The sequence below is a fragment of the Sinocyclocheilus anshuiensis genome, unplaced genomic scaffold (genome assembly GCF_001515605.1).
Source record: "Sinocyclocheilus anshuiensis isolate Anshui unplaced genomic scaffold, SAMN03320099.WGS_v1.1 scaffold542, whole genome shotgun sequence".
NCBI classification, from domain to species: Eukaryota; Metazoa; Chordata; class Actinopteri; order Cypriniformes; family Cyprinidae; genus Sinocyclocheilus; species Sinocyclocheilus anshuiensis.
The window spans coordinates 1210450-1232630 of NW_015547685.1; the positions used below are offsets into that span (position 1 = coordinate 1210450).

Here is a 22181-nt window from a genome sequence, read left to right on the forward strand (position 1 = left end):
TAATTATGTCCCCACTGGATGCAACAAATGCCTCGTTTATAATGGGTTTTAATGTTTTTGTCTCGTCGCTCCATCACAATATGGTAAGGGGCGTAACATTTCCATCACACCCTTGAGGTATTCGGCCAATCACAACGCACTGGATAGCTGGCCAATCAGAGCACACCTCGCTTTTCAGACCGATGAGCTTTGTAAAAATCGACGTGTTTCAGAAAGGCGGGGCATAGAGGAGAAACAATAATGTACAGTATGTGGAAAATAATGTGTTTTTTGAACCTTAAACCGCATAAACACATTTCATTACACCAAATACACAAAATAATGTTCTTTTTAGCAACATCATATGACCCCTTTAAATAATAAATGTCAATGCATATGTGGAAACCATATAGTCATATCTTAAAATTTTTAAACCCCACATTTAACATCTTGTGAAGTCATCTCAGGAGACAGCAAAGTGAGCCTTGAAAGCTAAATTAATTGTGGAATTCTGGGAAATGAACTTTTCTTTCATTGTGGTCTATAAAATGAAGGCTTTTTATGAAATACAATTAAACTAATTTAAATAAAATGCAAATATCAATTAATTACAACTGAAAACAATTATTAAAATGTTTAGCAAATATATGCTACCTCAATTCAAATTCAGGAGTTGAACTGGAATTCAAAAGCTATTTTCTTCATTTATTTCCAAATGGCACAAAATACAGATGAATGGAAATTCAATGATATAGGCCTACTATTAATTTTAAAAAATGTAGAAAAACCCTGTTAACACCTTGCATCATTATAACTGCCAACTTTAATGTTGCTGCATTAAATAAGATCTTTAAAAATATCTGCTGAGCTCACCATCCATGGCCAGTTAAACAGATCTTATTACCACTTATGATTTATAGCTGAAATCGATTCACTTACTCTGCAATGGCCTGTTGATGCTGGCCAGTCTTGAGGTGGTAGAGACCTCTCCTCATCCAGGCCCATTTAGCAGAGCCCGGAGTGGCTCTCTCTGTTACGGACTGCAGAACAGTCAGAGCTGAGTCCTAAGCACAGAGAACACATCACACAGTCAATAAACCCTATTATCAGGAACTCTGTGTCTTCTAAAGCATCTACAACAAGACAAGTTCTTTGCAACTTTGAATATGAACTTTGATTTTGACTTGAAAAACTAAGCAGAGGATACCCTAAATGGGACAGTCTTGGAATAACAAGACTTTTCAAAACTCACCATGTCCCCCTGCTCCATGCTGAGGTCTACAGTGGCCGCTCCAGCCTCCGCATCAGAGGAATCCAGCTCAAACGCTCTCTTATAGCAGCCTCTGGCTCTGCCCTGATCTTTTGCTACCTCTTTATAGTAATGACCCAGGAAACGAAACACTGAACCAAGATACGGGTCCAGTTTAGCAGCCTTTAAACAAAAGAAAACCAATCATTACTAATTTATATTCAAAGAGAAAAGACTCTGTAGTCTATATAAAAGGATAAAAGGCGTAAGGTCTGACATTAGTAGCCTTACCTTGAGTAAATGTGTATGGGCTTTGCTGCGGTCCCTTCGCATTTCCTCTCCCATGCTCCAGTACAGGCGCCCCAGCAGGAATAACAACTCCCCATTATCTGGGCTTCCGGATAAAGCCTCCAGAAATCTGTGAGACAGAGAGAAGACTAGAGGATCAGTGTTTGGAGTTTAAATCTATGCTGGATTTTATACCGCATGTGTGTGTGTGTGTAGAAGGGGTTTCACACCTCTCTTCAGCTTGTTTGTGCTGTTCTTTAGCAACATGTGCCAGTCCTTTCAGAGTGAGACCCTCCACAGATCCTGGGTGAGAGCTCAGAAGCTCAGCTGAAACCTGTAAGAATCATTTCATTCAAACATGATCTGGTCTACTTAGCTTTTTTTTAAACATCTATTATCTTAAAATCTATCGTTTCACCTGAAATGCTTCCTCAGTTTGGCCCTTTTGCAAGTGAGCCCTTCCTTTCAACGCTAAAAGCACTGGGTCATTTTTGGCATCTGAAATCTAAAAGGAGACATTATCAACATTATGTAAATCAAATAGATTATCAAACAATTATCAATTTTCATTTCTTTTTTTTTAAAGAAATGAATCATTTTATTCAGCAAGGATGTATTAAACTGATCAAAGTGACAGTAAAGACATTTACAATTTTATTATGATATTATGATTTATTATTCACTATTTCAAGTGAATGCTGCTCTTGTGAACTTGCTGTTTATCAAAGAATCCTGAAAAAAACATATTTTGGTGTTTCCACAAAAATATTAAGCAGGACAACTGTTTTCAACATTGAAAATAATAAGAAATATTTACTTGGTTACAAATCAGCATATTAAAATGATTTATCATTTAGAGAGATTAAGTGACACTGAAGACAGGAGTAATGTCTGCTGAAAATTCAGCTTTGCCTTTACAGGAATAAGTTACAGTTTAAAATATATTAAAATAGAATAGAGCTATTTTACATTGTATTAATATTTTACAATAATACTATTTCACTGTATTTTTTATCAAATACGTAAATGCAACCTTGGTGAGCATAAGAGACTTCTTTCAAAAAAATCTGTTGTTAGACTGTCAGTATTTGGTTTAAAATGATACCTGTGTAAGGATCTGCAGAGCTTCATCAGCATCCTGCTCTCTTCCTGTCCTCACCAGAGCCTCTAGTTTCAACTTCTGCAGCTTATGAGTCCAATCATCAGAGTTCCCCACACTCGACTTTAGCCCTGAACACACAAAACAGAATATTTCTCAGAACAGCCTTTTTCAACTCTGTTAGTGCAGCTGACTGAGTAGTTGTCATGTTAGCTGTGTTTCAGATGTGCAGTTTTTATCATCCAGTACCTTGGCTGGAAGCTGTGGCACTGTCAGAGTATTTATGCATTTTTAGTTGAGCCAGAGCAAGATTATACCAGCCAATGATGGAGGAGCGCATACACTTCAGTCCTGCAGGAAAAACACAACAAAAGAGTTAAACATACTATTTGTAATTTACATTTTAGGAAGTTGAATTAATGTTGAACAGCTGAACATGAACATAAATCAAAGAGTTATTAAAACATTTCCAGTAATCAAAATGAATCAAGAAATGCATTAAATCCTTCAATTACAGAATACGATACACTGCATTTCTTGCATTATACACTCCGGTCTGAAACATTCTTATCAAGAAGCCTGAGAGACTTTGATAACCTTAGTGCTTCATCCATATTGGAGCAAAGCACTAAACATCTGGGAATTCTCTATGGTATAAACTCACCTAGACTAATACTTTTGATGGCATCCTCATATTTTTTATCCTGACAAGCTTTAATACCGAGACCAAAGTGAGCTTGCGAGTTGTTTGGATCCAGTTCTGATAGACGGCTGAAACAGCAGACAGCTTCCTCACTGCAATCACCTACAAGGATCATCAGAGATAATCAAAAAAAAAAACATTTCCTTAAAAAAAAAAAAAATCGTACTGACCCCAAACTTTTGAACAGTAGTGTAGATTCAAATAATTGATAAACAATTAAAAATAGGTAAGAATAGGAGTAAAAACAACTGGCCATTCAGCACTTGAAATTTTTTTTTTTTGGCATTGATTTTATTTGACTGAACTAACAGAACTGACCCGTTCTGATGTAGTGCTCGCTCAGAGCCTCTAGAGGGTAGGAGTGTGTTGGATAGCGGGACAGTGTGGCATCACAAACTTCCTTTAGCTTGGCCACCTCATGAGGAAGCTGCAGAATACACAATATGAATCCTTTGCTTTGGTCCAGTCATTATTATTGTGAATATTACAATAATTGTGGCATACACATCTTGCCAACCTTAGAAAGACATTTAATGTAATCCTGTGAAAGGCTCCTGTGGGCTTCACTGGGCACATCTACCGTCATTTGCAAAGCTCTTTCAAATGCTAATATCAGCTGTTGAGCAAAGAAAAACACTGTAAGCTTTGTAAAAAATGGATGTGATGACACTAAATTGGGGCCATGCACAAAAAAGCACTTGGAAATTCTCTTCAAAACCAGGTGAAATTGACTGACGTGCTGTTGAGTCTCATTGTCCTGATCCTCAACAGTGTCCTGCAGGAGTCTGGTCATCTCCTTCCACAGCTCCAGCAGCTGTGAATCCTCCAGCCCTTCCTCTGCCTCCCTCTCCCTCACCTGGATTAACCTCCTCCACACTCTGGCCACCTGTGGGTGGAGTAGCAAACATTCCACACATATGCAGATATAAAGCATGATGGTGACTTTAGAAAATAATGTGTAGATTTGTGTAGGTAACAGACAGTGCAGTTAAATCCTCTTAAATGTTCAGTTGTAACATGAAGTCCTTCTAATCATATTTAAAGATCACACCTGTAAATAGTTCTTCTCCAACTGATAGACCTCCACCAACTTCTTGCTCACTTCAAAATATTTTGCTTTGTCTGAGCTGCAAACAGAGAAATAAGAAAAAAAGTCAAGCAATAGTATTCTTTTAATCTTTAAAAAAAAAAAGGTAGATTTTAATTCAGGTTAACACATTTATGACTGGTTCTGAAACAAGAATCTGATTGTTGCCTTAAAGTGTATTTCGGTTTAATGTGTGGTGTGTGTAATAATGGTGTATAATACAATGACATTTTCACTTTTTGGAGAAAATTTTAGAAAAGCCCTGGTCTTGGTAACGCAAGATTGCTAGAAAGAAGCATACTTTGAATAAATAAATAAACTAATTGTTTATGAATTAAAATTCTCAAAGTAACAAATATGGCAATGACACCTAAAGAATCTTTCAGATCACAATGTAAAAAAAAAAAATCTTAAAAAAAAAAAAATACTGGCATTTCTGAGCTTTGAACTTTTATTTTGCTGCCCTGGAAAAGATGTGCTCCCATCTCACTTCTCATATCTACGATAACCAAATATAAATGTTTTGGAGACAAATGTGACCCTGGACCACAAAACCAGTCTTAAGTCGCTGGGGTATATTTGTAGCAATAGCCAAAAATACATTGTATGGGTCAAAATAATAGATTTTTCTTTTATGCCAAAAATCATTAGGATATTAAGTAAAGATCACGTTCCATGAAGATATTTTGTAAATTTCCTACCGTAAATATATCAAAACTTAAATTTTGATTAATAATATGCATTGCTAAGGACTTCATTTGGACAACTTTAAAGGTGATTTTCTCAATATTTAGATTTTTTTGCACCCTCAGATTCCAGATTTTCAAATAGTTGTATCTCGGCCAAATATTGTTGTATCCTAACAATGGGAAGCTTATTTATTCAGCTTTCAGATCATGTATAAATCTCAATTTCGAAAAATTGACACTTGAGACTGGTTTTGTGGTCCAGGGTCACAAATAAACAACTCATCCAAGTTTTGTTAGCATGATTATAATAATGAAAGTGCAAAGAATTTCCCTGATTTCATTTTTTTTATTCATTTATCGTAAAGTGAAATTTAAAAAGTCTGGGTAGGGGACAACTCCAAAATGTAAGAAACTCTGGTAAATTTAACATTAACACTTTCGAAAATGCAAAAAGGTAAATAAAGGGGCAAAAGATTTAAAGCTATTATAATTGATTAATTACATTAGAATTTGTGTAAAATCCCCCCCCCCCCAAAATGATTTTAAAGGGGTCATATGAGAAGACCACTTTACTTACATTTCATACAGTGTAATAAGTTTCTGATAAATCTTTGGCAGCTCAGCTTTGAAATCTGCTTGGTCACTTTTTTCGTACAGATTTGCTAAACCCTGTAAAAGAAATCCACATCTAGTAAATATTCATTGCTGGGTCCAGCAGTGCTCAATATCATCAAGACAAATAGTTAACAAACTATGTACCTAGATAAACACTACATTTGGACTATTCATTACAGTTTATATACCATGACTGACCTGCCATGCAAGCAGTTGCTCTGGCTCCAGTTCAGTGGCCTTTCTGTAGGCGGTCTGAGCCTGATCCGGCTGCTGCAGCTCTGTAGCTGCCACTCCAATAAACACCCAAGCATTATAGTTATTCTTCTCAAGTTTGAGAACAGCCTGGGTGCACAAATATAGTTTAACTTGAGAGAGAACTGTTTAACTTACCCACCCATGCAAATACAGTCAATCAAGAGAAAAGTACGAGATGGAAGCCTATCTACATATCTACAGAGATATGTTATGTACTGTATGCTGACAGGTGGAAGTAAACACTTACCTTACAATGTTTCAAAGCTTCTTTAAACTCTTTATTTTTGATGGCTTCTCTAGCACTTTTTAGTTCAGCTTTTACTTCTTTACTGGACATTTTCTTAATTAAAAATAAGACAAAGATAGATGTTAATGAAGCAGCAGCAGTAAAGGCTGTTTACAATTATGTATATTATGCTGCCTGAAAACTTGCTGACATTAGATATAGAAACTTATTCTTTAAAGCGTGCAAAAATAACTAAACGGTCATATTAACACACTTATTTTAAGGGCAAAATTTGTATTTGTATAATGTTAATGTAAGAAATGCACATACGTCAGAACTTCGTTTGTTTCCATTCAGCAAGACGCAAAAGCGCATGCGTGTTATGATACTTAACGAGACGTCATTATACCGCGACAAACATTGTTTTCATTCCCCTGCAATACAAAAATACATATTCGTGTCCGTGCCTTATATTAATTTTATCTTTAATATTTGAAAAAATAGAATATATATTTCATATTCCCAGAGAGGCGTCTGGTGTAATCTCTACCAAACTGATTGAGTTTGGAGGAGGAACCAAAGATAAACAGCCAATCAATTGAAGGGTTGACTGCACACGGACCAATCGGTGAACTCACCAATGCAGCCCATGGTTAGTGTGTCCCAGAGCCACACTAAACACGACTAGAACTCACTAGAGAGAGTTGCGTCAACGGAAGTCCAAAACGCTCGATCGTCACGTGATTCACGTAGACCTCAAATAGTTCCAGGAAGTTCATAGCGGGCAATTGAAATGCATTGAGTTGGAGAGACAGAACTGTGATTTTTGGTAATTAGTAGACAATAAAATCGTTTATTTACATTATTTATAAAATAATGTATACGTAGTATATATATGTAGTTATATTAGTGTTGTTTTTAAAAGATAAAATCCTCTAATATTTGAGGATTAATGTGGTCAGCTATCCTTACCTGCCTTGTTAACATTGTGATGTAATCATACTAGGGAACTGGCACTTTTTCTCTCTCTACGGCTCTGGTGTGTCCCATGTGTTCCCCATGTGAGAGACTTGTTGAATCGGAAGAAATTATAAATTAATGAATGATCTAAATTTACCCTTTTAAAGGCTCACTGTAATCGCCGTCAAAATGAAGAAGAAGAGAAAAGAATCGACTGAAACTGAAGATCAGGTTTGTGTGATTTCACGCAGTTTTCTTATCACGTTAGTTAGCAAAGTTGTATTTCCAAAATACACCACTTTTGTAAATTAGCTTAAAGTAGATATTCAAAACATTACTTTTGTGTGTGTGTGTGTGTGTATATATTAAAACAACTTAAAACATTTTGACACATTTAATCATATATTTTATGTATGTTGACTTTTGTTATGCACTTATTTACAGCAATCGATTTATACATTTATAATAAACTATAAAGCATGTTGTCCTTGAACAGTCTCCACTATAGTTTGCTGTGCTGCATGGGAGTGCTCCAGTCACTCACAGAAAGGAGTGTGAATGTATGGTTTCCCTACTGATCTGGAGAGGAGAAAAAAAATGATGCATCAAGTTTTGTTCAATTCACATTTATTTGTATAGCACTTTTTAATATACACATTGTTTCAAAGCAGCTTTACAGAAAATGAATGTTTCTACATTACAAATAAGAGTTCTGTTAACAGGTGTAACTGTGCCAAAGTAATGTTCATATGGCAGAAATGTTCTAAAATTAGGCTATACAAATCATGCAGTTAAGTAACGTCATTCAGAAACAATTAAATATATACAGAAACAATGAACAAATTAAAGCAATGGTTACATGATGTTATCATGTTGACAATGCAAGGAAAATGTAGCAGTTTTGTATGTTTATTCAGAGTCAGCTTCATCTGAAGTCCTCTCAAGGGTTGGCGTCATCTCTTCACAGGTGTTGGGTCATCTGAAGTCTTCGTAAGAGGCTGGATATAGTCAGCAGGAGCAATCTATAGATTACACCAACAAAATGTGATGTAATCATACTAGGGAACTGGCACTTTTTCTCTCTCTACGGCTCTGGTGTGTCCCATGTGTTCCCCATGTGAGAGACTCGTTGAATCGGAAGAAATTATAAATTAATGAATGATCTAAATTTACCCTTTTAAAGGCTCACTGTAATCGCCGTCAAAATGAAGAAGAAGAGAAAAGAATCGACTGAAACTGAAGATCAGGTTTGTGTGATTTCACGCAGTTTTCTTATCACGTTAGTTAGCAAAGTTGTATTTCCAAAATACACCACTTTTGTAAATTAGCTTAAAGTAGATATTCAAAACATTACTTTTGTGTGTGTGTGTGTGTGTATATATATATATATATATATATATATATGTATATATAATCTACACCATTTTATTGAAGATTATTAACAACTGTAACATGTACACAGATGGAGATACCAAATAACTCAGAATGAAGAAGAAAAGGAGAAGAGTGCAAAAATGAAGTGACAAAACAGTCAAATGATCCCAAACGAAAAGCGAAGGGCACTGTGTCAGATGATGGGGTCTTACGGCCAGTCAAGCTGTCCAAAAAGGAGCTGTACAAAGCCCCCACGGTGGAACAGCTCAACCAGCTGAAAGAAGCAGAATATCTCTTCCACTGCAGCATATTGAAAATGCAGGTCAGAAATGCATGCATGTTTTACTGTCATCTGTTATCTTGGCTGCATACATCTTGGCTCATATTCATAATCGGCTCACTGATTGCTCAATGAGCTGCTCACTGCATGGCGTTCCTGTGAACTGTGTATCATTTAGCTATGTATTATAACAATATATATTGAGTTTTATATTGTGCAGTATATCACTAATTAATTTAGTTGATGTTCAGATGGAGGAACTGCTGAAAGAAGTGGCTCTTAGTGAGCACAGGAAGAAGCTGGTGGACTCCTTTGTGCTGCAGGTCACAGATTTCTTGCAGTGTGTGCCCAAATCTGAAGTTGTGGAGGTCAGAAATCTGTGAAGCAGTTCCATCATCAGCAGCATCAGTGCTGATTTTTACTGACCCTCTATGGCAGCTGACAATGTCATTTTTCTTAATAGTTTTCTCTTTCTCTCCAGTTGGATGATATTTCATGGTTGTCAGGTGTTGAAGTCCCATTCCTCCTTGTCCCATCGACAACAAAAGGCAAATTTCACATGGAACCTCCTGCATCAATCAGCCTGGTGGGCAGTTATCCGCTGGGCACGTGTGTCAAACCCAAAGTCTCTGTGGACTTGGCTGTTACCATTCCTGCTGTAAGTTAGACATTGAAAACTACTACTCTGTCTGTTGATATGTGTCTGTCTATAAATCTGTCTGTCTGTCTATATATCCATCTATCCGATTCCGTATATCTGTCTATATACGTGTATGTCTGTTTGTATATATCTGTCTCTCTGTATTTATCTATCTATCTATTTACCTATCTATTTATTTGTCTCTGTCTCTTTATCCATCTGTCTGTCTGTCTGTCTGTCAGAGTCTGTCTACATGTGTCAGTCTATAGCTACAGTGGGTATAAAAAAGAATCATCCCCCTTTAAAATAATCAAATTTTGTTGCTTTGCAGCCTGAAATCTTCCACTTCTTAATAATCTAGGCATGCAGATTTTCCTCAATAATTTGACGGTATCCATCTCCTGACTTGTGCCTGTCCACAACTTTATCCCGGAGATCTTTTGACAGTGCCTTGCCACCCATAGTCGATTGTCTGCTTCAGTTGCACTACCAAGGACTGAAATGCTCCAGGAAAGTTCTTTTCATGCTAAGCTAATCAAAATGACCAAAGCTCATCACAGTTGAAAGTCAAATGGCTTTGTGTGCCATTGAGAAGGTGATTTGCTACACCGGATTGAGTTTACAAGTCTTTTTTAGGAGGGTCCTTTTTCCAACTCAGTGATTCTGGTTTTTTTATTTTTTTCTGACATGTTGGTATTATATCTTTCACTTGGATGAGTAAATACAGCTGGATTAAACAAAAACTGTGTCTGTCTTTATTTCAGGCTGCAAAGCAACAAGCAACTGATTATTTTGAAGGGAGGTGATTATTTTCTATACCCACTGTATGTTTCCATCATCCTGTTTTTATGCGCATTTTGAAGTATCGCATCAGAAACGAGTGATGGAAATGCCAAATTTAAAAAAAATCCCTTCAATCTCAAAAATCTTTGTGGTTTCTGACATGCAAAAAAGGGTTAAAGCGAATAATGGGAGATGGAAATGCATTACCTCCACGAGTCCGCGATGGGACAGCATAACCTAACTAACCAGTGGACCGATCTCATTTCACAGCATTTGAAATGTTGTTATGGTTATTCTTAAAAACCCAAGCAAAGTCTGTCGTCAAAGTATTTCTGTATAATTGTCTCCAGAAATATCCAGAACTGTCTTACACGACTGCACTCCCAAACAGCAGGCATCCAAAAATGCAGACTGCATTTTTTTGTGTTTCGTCTGCTCGCTCTGAGGCACAAGTAATTTATTATATATGAAAATTATTATATTCAGTGGCTTCCCCTACTTTTCTTAGTGATAATTTAGTGCCAGTTTATCAGGAAGTGATGCACTCTAAAAAATGCTGGGTTAAATACAACCCAGTGCTGGGTAAAATAGGGACAAACCCAGCAATTGGGTTGTTTTGACCCAGCGGTTGGGTTACTACCCAGAAGGTTGGGTTAAACATTTAACCCAACCGCTGGGTCAAAACAGCCCAATTGCTGGGTTTGTCCCTATTTTACCCAGCACTGGATTGTATTTAACCCAGCATTTTTTAGAGTGTGATGTTGTTCTCTTTGACTCATTGGATGGAAATGGTGCTTATTCGCAAATGTTTTATGCGATATTCCAATTTTGCACACAAGTTAAATTCGCAACTTTGGATGGAAACCCAGCTTATGTCTATCTATACATCCATCCATCTATCTGTCAATCTGTATGTGTGTCTGTTTGTCTGTCAATGTGTTTATCTCTCTTGTCTGTCTGTCTGTATATCCATCCATCTGTCTATAAATGTATCTATCTTTCTATCTGTCTAAATGTCCATCCACCTGTCTGTCTGTATACGTCTATTTGACTATATCTTTGTCTATACATCTGTCTATATATCTGTCTGTATATATCTGTCTATCTCTCTGTCTGTCAGTGTTTCGATCTAATCTACTGTGCATTATTTTATTCTGTTACAATATGCTGTATTTACTTTTTGAAGTCTATTTTGCACCCAATGCAGTACCCTCGAAAGCGAGCTCTGTATCTGGCTGGCCTGGCGCGGCACCTCTCCTTCGCAAAGGTTGTGTGTTCACTGCACTATTCTTGTCTCCATGGCAACCGGCTTCGCCCAGTCCTACTACTCAAACCCCCAGGTACAATTGTTCTAACAGTAGCTTGTGGTACTCATTAGCTCCTTTAAATTTTGCATTACATTTACTTGCAAATGCTTGCATGCCAAAGTGGGTCTACTGTTATTATTCGTTCAAATCGTTTTAGCTTCCAAGTTAATTGCTTTTAGCACACTCTTTTCTTTTGGTGCTTGGAGTACACTAATAGAAGCAACCCTGTGGAGAAAACTGAGATTGATGGTCTTGCTCGGGAGCGTGCATATATAAGGATGCCAGCCTGATTTTTCATCTTTGTTTTAAACTGAAGTGATCATGTAACCTTTGTGTGTGGCCTTTAGGTAAAGACAGCAGTAAAGTCACAATAAGGATTCTTGTCATTCCCCCACCGGACTTCCTCAAACCTAGCCACTTCCATCCTCAGAAGAACAACATCAGGACTGAGTGGTTTACCGGTGTTGCCGATACACAGCAAGGTAATGAGAAATTTTCGGAGATCTCCTGACTGAGGCAGCAAACATTACTGTCATGTCATAATATATTTCTGTGATTTTTTTTATGATGCAGACAGCAGTGAGCCTCCTACTCCTCATTATAACAGTACAGTTCTTGGAGATCTTTAGTTCCTGTCGGCCATCAGCGCACAGTGTCCTGCTTTTGGAGAGGGTGTGGCTCTCCTCAAAGTGTGGCTAAGACAGCGAGAACTGGACCAGGTAAGACCACATTATTTCTGTGTGTTTGTACGTGTGTTAACTTAATCAATTTTATAAAAATAAAAAAAAAAGGTTAAACAACTGGCAGACCGCTTGTTCTAGCAAATTTTTCAAAAGATACAATTTGTTTTTATGCAGTCAGAAAAAAGAAACAAACAACACATTCTTTTTCATAAATTCTGTTTTTGTCGCTTCTTTAGGGTGCAGGTTGTTTCTGCGGCTTCCATGCATCAATGTTAATGGCTTATCTTCTGTCCACACACAAAGTGGGAAAAACAATGAATCCCTACCAGCTGTTGAGGAATGCCCTGCACTTCTTGGGTAAGAGAGGTCAAAATGATTTTCATAAGTAGTTATTATGGTGGTTATATAAGTGTATTCATCAGTTACATCTGCTTTTTGCTTTCACATTTTCAGCTTCCACAGATCTGACAGAGAACGGTATCACCTTGTCTAGAAACCCAGACTCAAAAGCGGTGAGCAGAAGTGACTCATGCAGTTACTTGCTGTTTTCAGCCTGTTTTGTCTTGGTTGCATCACCATGCCTTTCTTTTTCTTTCTTTCTTTTCTTCTGCTTCAGCCCTCACTGCCGGAGTTTCACGCAGCATTCTCTGGTATTTGTGGACCCCTCGGGGCATCTCAATCTGTTAGCAGACATGACAGCTTTTACCTACAAATGGGTGAGCACCGCTGTAGTATCACTTTAGCTCGGTGATAATGTGATATTCACTTACATATAGAGTCATATAGAGTCAGCGTTCAATGTAAATTTAACACGTTATTGTAGTAGAATTAAAATTTTAAAAAGTCCAAAAACGAACACAGTCAGGCCACCTGGCCTGTATATAAAAAAACTGTATATAAGAGATTTTCGTACCAGTGGAGCAGTGATTGTAGTCAAATGGCTCGTTTCCAAAAAGCAGTACGGTACAGTACAGTACTGTACGCAATTATTTCCATTTCCATTGTCAGAAGTTGTGAATGGTACCAAAATAGTGAACCGTACCATACCACTTTTTTGGGACCCTTCCGTTGGGGTACCTAGCACAGTAGTCCGCTACCTAAAAGGGAGGAGCTAGACTCACTGCAGAATGCTGATTGGTTGAGAGAATCATCACTTGTGCGCGCTACAAGGGGAATGACAACACAAGAGGAATAAAGCGTCTCCTTCAATCGTTCCACCATGCTGCTCATGCGTGTTGGGCTTGTTTACATCAGAGCGCACAAACACAAAAAAATAAGTGTATTTTTAAATTTTCACACATACACAAAGACAATGTCGCGCTTTCTTCTTTGCGTGAGAATGATGTCAGTAGCTACTTTCCTGTATACACCACGCCTATCAAGTAAGGGTACTGTTGGTGGTGGAAACACAGGCCGGATCAGGGTGTACCGTCCCGAATCGTACCATACGGCACTGTACTGAACCGTACCGCTCAGTGGAAATGAGCCAAAAGATTTACTTGTATGCCACAATAATGTAATGCCTTTGAAATATCTTCATTTGGGGCAGTTATTATCATTATCAAATACTAAAACTATAACAAAAAAAAACTATTAACATTTATTTTGTTATTTTAAATAAAGCTGAAATAAAATAAAATATTACATGAAAAAAGTTAAACTAAATGAAAATTAGAAATGTTTCCTGAAATAAAATGTTTAAGTGCTAAAACTGAAATAAAAATATTAAACGAACAAATAAAGATGACAAAAACTCTAAAATTAAAATGGAAATGATTTATTAAAGTGAAAATTAAAATGAACTAAATTAAAATATTAGTAAATACTGTAATAGTGTATTAATAATACTTAACACTGATTTGGGGGCTTTTGCCATATATTTAATTAATTTGATGAATTTATTGGCATGGAAATTTAAATGGGTTGACAGCCATAATCTAAATGTTTCTGATTTGTCTGTCAGATCCAGCATGAAGCGTCACTGTCTCTGAAGTTCTGGGATGATCCAACAGTAGATGGCTTCCACGCTCTGCTCATGACACCCAAATCCATGCTCAGAACATATGATAATGTCTTCAAGTAAGTGTCCGTCAACACAGACCTGCTGTTCTTGTGTTTTTGTATTCAATTACACTCTTTTCTCACTCTTTTCCTCAGACTGAGTAGCCTGGTGAATTTGCAGACCTCCTGTAAGAAGCTTTTACTCCTCAATGAGCTCGTGGACCACAGCGGGAACTATGTCCTCACTGCGCTTCCTTTCATTTTGTCCCTCTTGCAGCAAGGGCTTGGAGAAAGGATCCACCTTCTGGCACACTCACTCCCTCAAGACCCTGAGGTAGATTCACTACCTTTTTTGTCAAAATGTACTGCATAGGATTTGCTGTTTCACCTATCAAAGCATTCCTAAACAGTCTGTACATGTTGTTATAATGACTGTGTAAATGATTTTTGCAGTGGCCAGTGGACAGCGCACCTCCTAAGCACAAGGATCAGCCACCTCTGAGCATTGGTTTGCTGCTGAATCTTGAACATGCTCCCTCTGTTCTCGAGAGAGGACCGCCAGCAGATAACCCTAAGGTAAACTAGCCCACATATGTACAGATGTCTGTGTATGTGTCTTACAGTTCTGTAGCTGTGTCTGAAAACCCTCTGTGTTGTTGGCGTTTGAAGGCTGCTGAGTTCCGGCAGCTGTGGGGCTCTTGCTCAGAGTTGCAGCGCTTCCAGGATGGAGCCATCACTGAGGCAGTGCTGTGGTCAGGGAACTCCATCTCTCATAGGAGATTCGTTCTACTGAAGATCATTGCTCACCTTCTAGAGCTGTACGTCTCTATTTTGGCCATTACATTGCTTAACTTGAATACACTCTCTAAAGATGTATTAAAAGTGTTAGTCAATACAGTTTACTGTAAAGTAAAATTCATTTCAGTTAGTGTCCTCGGAGCAGTTTTTTGGTTGTTATTCGATTTAGTAAATAGCAGTTGAAAGTAATGTACCAAGTTATAGCATTATCTTAGATTTTTTTTATATGAAAGTGTTACTTTTGTTAACTAAAAGTAAAATAATTAAAAAGAAATTTAATAAAATATACATTTTAGGTGAAAATGAATGAAATGAGTTGAGGTGTTGCCTTGACAACTAACTGAAATAAAATAAGTTGACTAAACTTTTACAAAAAATTACTAAAAGTTAAATAAAAATAAATTATATACAAATATAAAGCACATAACAATTACTAAAACAAAAATGACTAAAAACAAAAAAGCTCAATTCAAAATATTAATAACAGGGTTTCTGCAGGTGTTCAAAAGTCTCAGAAATCAGAGCAGAAAGGCTTAAATTCGAGTTATGGAATTAATTGTTCCATGCATTACCAAAAATTTATCTTCCTCAGTACTTTTGTTTCCCAACACAAATATCTAAACATCCTTAAATCAAGAGACATTTACTTAAGATGCAAATGTAAAAAAAAAAAAAGGTTCTTTAATTTACCTTCATAAAACCTGCAGAATAGCATATAAATAATACTTAACACTGATATGAATGATGCCACTGATACAGAAAAGATACCCAAATGAGTCAGAATCTAATTAAATTGGAGTCAACTTGAATTGAAAACTTGTAAATCAGAATCAAACTGAATATTCATTTTAAGGCGGTACTGTGGAACATTTTAGTTATTTTTTTATTGCATGCAGAATTTTTTTTGTTCTGTTTCGTTTTCTAAGCTTTTCCTTGACACATTTTTCCATTAACTACATTTTCATAGAAACAAAAAATTGTTATTTGTTATTTTCTTTCATTCTAGTCATGCAGATATCCCTAAATCATGCATCAGATTTGTTGGGGGACAGCTGGATATCGTCGTCAAAGTTGGCAAAGAGGTACTTCATAGAAGTGAATGTGTTACTCATTAAATGGTAAAGGTTTTGCTTCATCTGCACAAGTTCATGGTGTGTTTTTGTCCCTCAGATCTGCACTACAGGAGAGGAGGAGAGTCTGAAGGTGGTTCAGTCTTACGATGATCTGAGCAAGAAGCTCTGGCAGTTAAAGGGTCTGCCACTGTCTATCACATCAGTGCAGGATGCCCACCAGGCCTTAAGATACACACAGGTCAGCCACCTCCTTGGCTATATTGAGTTGTGGGATATATTCATTTACATCTCTTAATTTTCCTCATTTGTCCTCTGCAGGTTTTCCCACCAGTTCCTTGTGTTTTTTGACAGAAAGAAGAACCATCTTGGATTAGTGCCAAAAGAAAATAAACCTTGCCCTTATTACATCACCCCTATAAAAGGTAATGCATTTCAGACTTTTCTTTTTTCTTTTTACTGCATCAACACATCAAAACGACATAGTTTTTCATAATTCTATGATATAAAATAGATATACTTTAAAAGTTCTCCTTACATGTTCCACAGAAGAAAATCATATCAGTTTGGAACAACATGAGTCAATAAATCTTAGCAGAAGTTAGCATCACCCTGATTCCCTCAACAAAAAAAAACAAAAAAAATTTGGTCTTTTGGATTATTGCCGAAAATCTCTGTGACCAGTAAAAGTGTATAATTCTTACAAAATGTGTTCATCCATAATTTTCACAAATGAACACACATTTTATGACTTTTGAAACCTAAATACAATTGGTAGAAGTAAAAAGCTAAAGTTAGGATATGAATAACAACACAGTCGAATGACCTTAACATCTCCGGCACTAAGCTTCTGACAAGTAGATTTCATATAAAGATTAAAAGACAAGTTGGAAAGTTTGAGTTAGAATAGTTTGCAAGAATGAAAGCATAAAAATAACAAGGCTATGAAAGCTTTTTTCTTGAAAGCTGATTCAGGTCTTTATGTCGTAGAATAAAATGTGAAGATATCTTGAGACTTTATTTCAGGCGTTTAAACAAAAACCCATTAAAAATCCATTGACTTTAGGACGATGGAAGCAGAAGTGCAAAAAAAAAAAGTGCCATCTTGTTTCCGGGATTTAGGATTAATTACTGCAGCACTCTGGTTTGGCTGAAGTTTATTATGTTTTGAGTGCAGCTCCACAGATATGACTTATTTGAATATGCTGTTATCTTTCATCCCCACATGTCTCTTTTGTTTCTCTAGTCATTGTTCATATGGAGGGAAGTGGAAAATGGCCCAGTGAGCACATGGCAATACGCCATGTTAAAGCAGCCTTTCATATCTGCTTGGGCGAACTGCTGTGCAAACAGCACAAATACAAATGTCATGCCACACCCACCTACCTGGATGTGTGGAAGGTAATGTGCATTTATTCATGTTTCTGTTGTTTCTCACATTTATGATGCTAGTAATATGCTGTCGAGCTGAAGTTACAAGCACAATCAACATAATTTCACCTTCATCCATTCAGGATGGGCTAGTCTTCCGAATCCAGGTGGCGTATCACAGAGAACCGCAGATCCTGAGGGAAAGCCTGACCCCTGAGGGAATGCTGATCTACAGGGACAACGCTGAGGCCCAGGTGCTGGAGCTGGAGACTCTGCACAAACCTTTCCTAACCAGCACCTTGCATGGGTACAGCACATATATAAACATGCAGAACACACTCAGCTTTGTCTTGGCAAGTGGCTTGTTTAGATAAATGTATACCTTGACACGTTACATGTTAGGCGCCACCAGCAGTATGAGTGTTTTGGTGTTGTGTGCCGCCTGGCTAAACGCTGGTTGGCATCTTAGTTCCTGTTGGAAGATATCCGAGAGGAAGCAGCTGATCTGCTGGTGGCGTCACTCTTCCTACATCCTGCTCCCTTCACTCCACCAAGGTAATTTGGCCCTCTGACTCATGTATTCATCATTGTATGGTATACATATACGGTGACACCACACCTCTTCACAGCTCTCCTCAGGTAGGGTTCCTTCGCTTCCTTCATTTGCTTTCCACTTTTGACTGGAAAAACAATCCCCTGATAGTCAACCTCAATGGGAAACTCACAGGTAAGCTTCACCTTGAGTATTTCACCGTTGCTTTTTAGGGCTTGCGCGACTAACCATTTTTACTACTTTCAGAAAAGTCGACTAGTCAGCGGGTCAGTGTTTACTTTATATAAATGCAGATTCTGCTGTATTTACTGTTTCTGGAAAGTCGGCATGGATGGGGAAGGAAACCGTTCTTGAGTCCACTGACAGATTCATATAATGAATGGCGCAAAAAACAGTGACGTCCCAGTCACTTATAGTTTTGGTTTGCTTATAACATGTTTTTGTAATATAAACTACCGTTCAAAAGACTTTTAAAAGAAGTCTCTTACCAAGCTTACCAAGGCTGTATTTATTTTATTAAAAAATTAATAGATTAAAATATAATTTATTTCTGTAATAGCAAAGCAGTTATGCTGTTTAATACTTTCTTTAAAACCATGATGCATTTTTTCAGAATTTTTAGATGAATAGAAAGTTCAAATCAGCAGCAATTATTTGAAATCTAATTTTTTTTGTAACTATGTAAAAATCTATACTGTGTCTTTTGATTTAATGGAGCCTTGCTGTATAAACGTATTAATTTCCTTCAAAAATGACTGACCCAAAAAAACAGTAGTGACAAGAGATGTTAGAGATGTCCTCCTGTTATCGTCGTGTGAAGAACAAGCACAACTGAAGTCATTTGATTCATGACTAGTCGACACAGATCTAACACATTGACTAGTAGCTTTTATGTTTCAGCTGCTGAACACACAGATATAAAGAATGACTTTGTGGCCTCTAGGGAAGCTCTTCCCAGCATGTTCATAGTCACTCATAATGACAAGAAGGTCTCCGTTTGGACTACAGAGGCTCCTTCTGTGCAGGTTTGTAGATCCAATATTCTCACATTCTAATACAGATTTGTTATATGTACAGTGTGTATAAACATAAGTGATGTTATCATTAAAAAAATTATAATTTATGCATTTAGCAGACGCTTTTATCCAAAGCGACTTACAGTGCATTCAGGCTATAAATTTTTTACCAGTATGTACTCATGTTGTCTCCAACGTATAGATGCTCCAGCGTGCCGTCATGTTGGCAGCAGAAAGTCTACGTGTTTTAGAGACTCAGCTTGACTCTGATCAAAAGCAGGACATCCGGGTAAGTTCCTCTATAGTTAACCTGTATTATGCAAATGTATGCAGCTGTCATCTTTTTGTATTTAACCTCACTGTTTCCTTTGTTTCTAGGTGGCATTTCGACCTCCTCTGGAGGCTTATGATGACTATGATCCGGTCCGACTGTATCTGTCTGAACTCAGGGTTTGTGGGGTTTTTAATTCACGTTTACTGATTTTTTTCCCATTATGCCCTGTTAGACTTAAAATACCATGTAAATTAGATCAGATGCATCTTATACCAGTTCTCTTGTGATTTTTAGGAAGCATTTGGAGATCTGGCTTTATTTTTCTATGACCCTTATGGCGGAACCGTGATCGCAGTGCTGTGGAAGCCAGCTGCGTTTGAGCCGAAAAATTGAGGTTTCTCAATTTTATTTTGAGCTTTTATTTACTATGACACTGAGTAGGGTTGGCAGAATTTAAGTGAATTGAGCTACAGTTAAGATTTATGGCACCTTCTTACTTCTGATTTTCTCTGTTCTCAGACATCTTTAATGAATGCCCACCGTGTGGAGGTGAATGACGATGTGGCAACCACCGTGCCAAATGTAGAGGCCATCCTGCAGGATTTCCGCATCATCGGGGAGGGTCTCGTCAAAAAATTTGATCTGAGAACAGAGAAATGGGTTGTCTAGGATCTGGCAGTAATTTCTGTAGAAATAACTGTTAATCTGGATGTTGCTGTGTGTTTACTTGTACATTTCATGTACTTGAATTGCTTCAATTAAATTCTCTTCATCTGCCTTTTAAAAATACTGTTCTACTGTATTATTTTAATCACGTAATAAGATGATTTGTTTTCCCTTTATACAATGAGCTGTGACCCACCTTTCTATGCATTTAAGACTGAATCTGGCTCTGTAAAGAAAGAGACAATCATGTTACTATACTAACTGCATGTCACAAAACATTTCATTTTATTTGATATAGTATTTTATTAAAAAAAGGACCAAAGAATCAGAATCAGAATGAGCTTTATTGCCAGGTATGTTTACACATACAAGGAATTTGTTTTCGTGACAGAAGCTTCCACAGTGTAACAGAATGACAGTGATCGAACAAAAAACACAGATAATAAAAAATAAATCAAAAATAGAACAAGTAAATAAGGAATAAATCTTCATAATTTATGACCACAATTTGTTTTGTTAAACACCTTTCCCCCAAATTCTTATTTCTGCATTGTGGAAAATTAAAGAACACTTTTCTTACTTTTTTGACATAATATTTTTAAATAAAGTCTCTGCTCACCAATAATATAAAGTACTACAATTTGAAATAAAATGTTTCCCCCCGTTATTAATTTAATATACTTTAAAATCGAATTTATTCCCATGATGGCAAAGCTGAATTTTCAAGCTGATGATATTATGTAAAATACAGGGCTTTTCTTCATGGGATACTAATTTTGTCTACAGCAGTATTATATTTTGTCCAATAGGTGGCGGTATGTACCTGATTGTTTACGGAAAAGGAAAAGAAGAAGCGATTTCTTTAAACAAACTTATATATTACAGATTATAGCTAAACTAAACCGACAAAGTACGGCTTTCTGGTGTTATGCGTAAAATGGACAAGTCAGCTGATAGTGCGATTGTATGGCATGTGCAGACCGAACATCTCGCTCGAGGTTTTTACGACTAGTCAAACCTTCATCTACATCGTCTTTAAAATTCGTTTGTATCGCTCTGGATGCAGAAACATGCTGCTGTTCCGTGTGTTAGTGGTGTTGATTCTTCATATGAACGCGCACTGCATGTCTCTGAACTGGACATCACGTGACAGACCAAACCTAGTCATGCTCATGTCTGATGCCTTCGTAAGTCATTCACTTTACACTATAATAAACGAAATAACTTCTCAACGGTGACTATTTACTCGTTTTTTTCAGTCACTTTAACTTTGCAGAATTACTGAGCTGTGTTTCAAACCCTAGAGAGCTGCCTAACTAGAAAGCAAAAGCTTCTGAAGGCAGCTCACCAGGTTTTATGACACAGAATCTGTGTTGTCTGACTAATGTTTTCTTATTTCTGAAGGATGGCAGGTTAACTTTTTCTCCAGGCAATAAAGTTGTACAGCTGCCTTACATCAATTATATGAGGGAAATGGGTGCTGTTTTTCTTAACTTGTACACTAATTCACCAATCTGCTGTCCTTCTAGGGCAGGTATAGTATTAGTCAGCCTCTGCATATTGATATCTATTGTGTGCCAAAATGGTTGTGTGCATGCACTGTAGAAATCAGATGAATATCTTGATGTGTTTTGGCAGCTATGTGGAGTGGTCAGTTTATTCATTTGACTCAGGCCTGGAACAACTATAAATGTCTTGATCCCAATGCCACCACATGGATGGACCACTTAGCAAAGAGTGGGTACCACACTCGTAGCATGGGGAAACTAGACTACACGTCAGGACATCACTCTGTCAGGTGACTTTTGTGTAGCCCCTAAAATGTATTTGGACACTCAAATATACACTTTCATTTCAAAAGTGGGTTGGCCAGATTTTTCATTGTCTTTGAAATAGATCTCACCAAGGCTGTATTACAGTAAATACAGTAAAATGCTAATATTGTGAAATATTATTACTATTTAAATTAACTGCTTTCTATTTGGATATATTTTAAAATGTAATTCATTTCTGTGGTATAAAAACTAAATTTTCAGCAGCCTTTACTCCAGTCTTCTGTGTCACATGATTCCAGACATCATTCTAATATGCTGTTTTAGCATGTATTGAAAATTATGAAACAAATATACCGTTTTAAATATAGTCAAAAAACTGTTTTGACGTCTGGAACTTGTTCAGTAATCGTGTGGAGGCGTGGACCAGAGACGTTCCATTC

At 37.1% G+C, this 22181-nt stretch overlaps 2 protein-coding genes and 1 pseudogene across 4 annotated transcripts in view; 2 read left to right on the top strand and 1 right to left on the bottom strand.

Moving 5' to 3' along the window:
• Positions 1-6596, bottom strand: part of LOC107703247 (tetratricopeptide repeat protein 37-like) — a 33361-nt gene extending 26765 nt beyond the window's left edge. For 2 of the 3 annotated variants that reach the window (XM_016505797.1, XM_016505796.1), the window contains exons 1-16: positions 6521-6596; positions 6212-6304; positions 5908-6051; positions 5672-5763; positions 4370-4445; positions 4055-4204; positions 3836-3934; positions 3637-3745; positions 3280-3420; positions 2865-2966; positions 2622-2746; positions 1935-2021; positions 1747-1850; positions 1520-1646; positions 1232-1411; positions 919-1043 (exon numbers count right to left, since the gene is read on the bottom strand). In XM_016505797.1, the coding sequence (XP_016361283.1) occupies positions 919-1043; positions 1232-1411; positions 1520-1646; positions 1747-1850; positions 1935-2021; positions 2622-2746; positions 2865-2966; positions 3280-3420; positions 3637-3745; positions 3836-3934; positions 4055-4204; positions 4370-4445; positions 5672-5763; positions 5908-6051; positions 6212-6304; positions 6521-6565 (1799 nt within the window). In that variant the 5' untranslated portion in view covers positions 6566-6596. Of the gene's footprint in view, positions 1-918; positions 1044-1231; positions 1412-1519; positions 1647-1746; positions 1851-1934; positions 2022-2621; positions 2747-2864; positions 2967-3279; positions 3421-3636; positions 3746-3835; positions 3935-4054; positions 4205-4369; positions 4446-5671; positions 5764-5907; positions 6052-6211; positions 6305-6516 lie in introns of all 3 variants that reach the window. The other variant, XM_016505799.1, reaches the window with a different exon arrangement.
• Positions 6597-8355: 1759 nt separating this feature from the next.
• LOC107703203 (nucleolar protein 6-like) lies at positions 8356-20072 on the top strand (annotated as a pseudogene).
• A 691-nt stretch (positions 20073-20763) lies between these two features.
• arsk (arylsulfatase family, member K) overlaps positions 20764-22181 on the top strand; it is a 4679-nt gene continuing 3261 nt past the window's right edge. Inside the window, exons 1-4 of the mRNA XM_016505773.1 lie at positions 20764-21153; positions 21371-21500; positions 21605-21764; positions 22145-22181. Coding sequence (XP_016361259.1) covers positions 20938-21153; positions 21371-21500; positions 21605-21764; positions 22145-22181 — 543 coding nt within the window. The 5' untranslated portion in view covers positions 20764-20937. The remainder of the gene's footprint in view (positions 21154-21370; positions 21501-21604; positions 21765-22144) is intronic.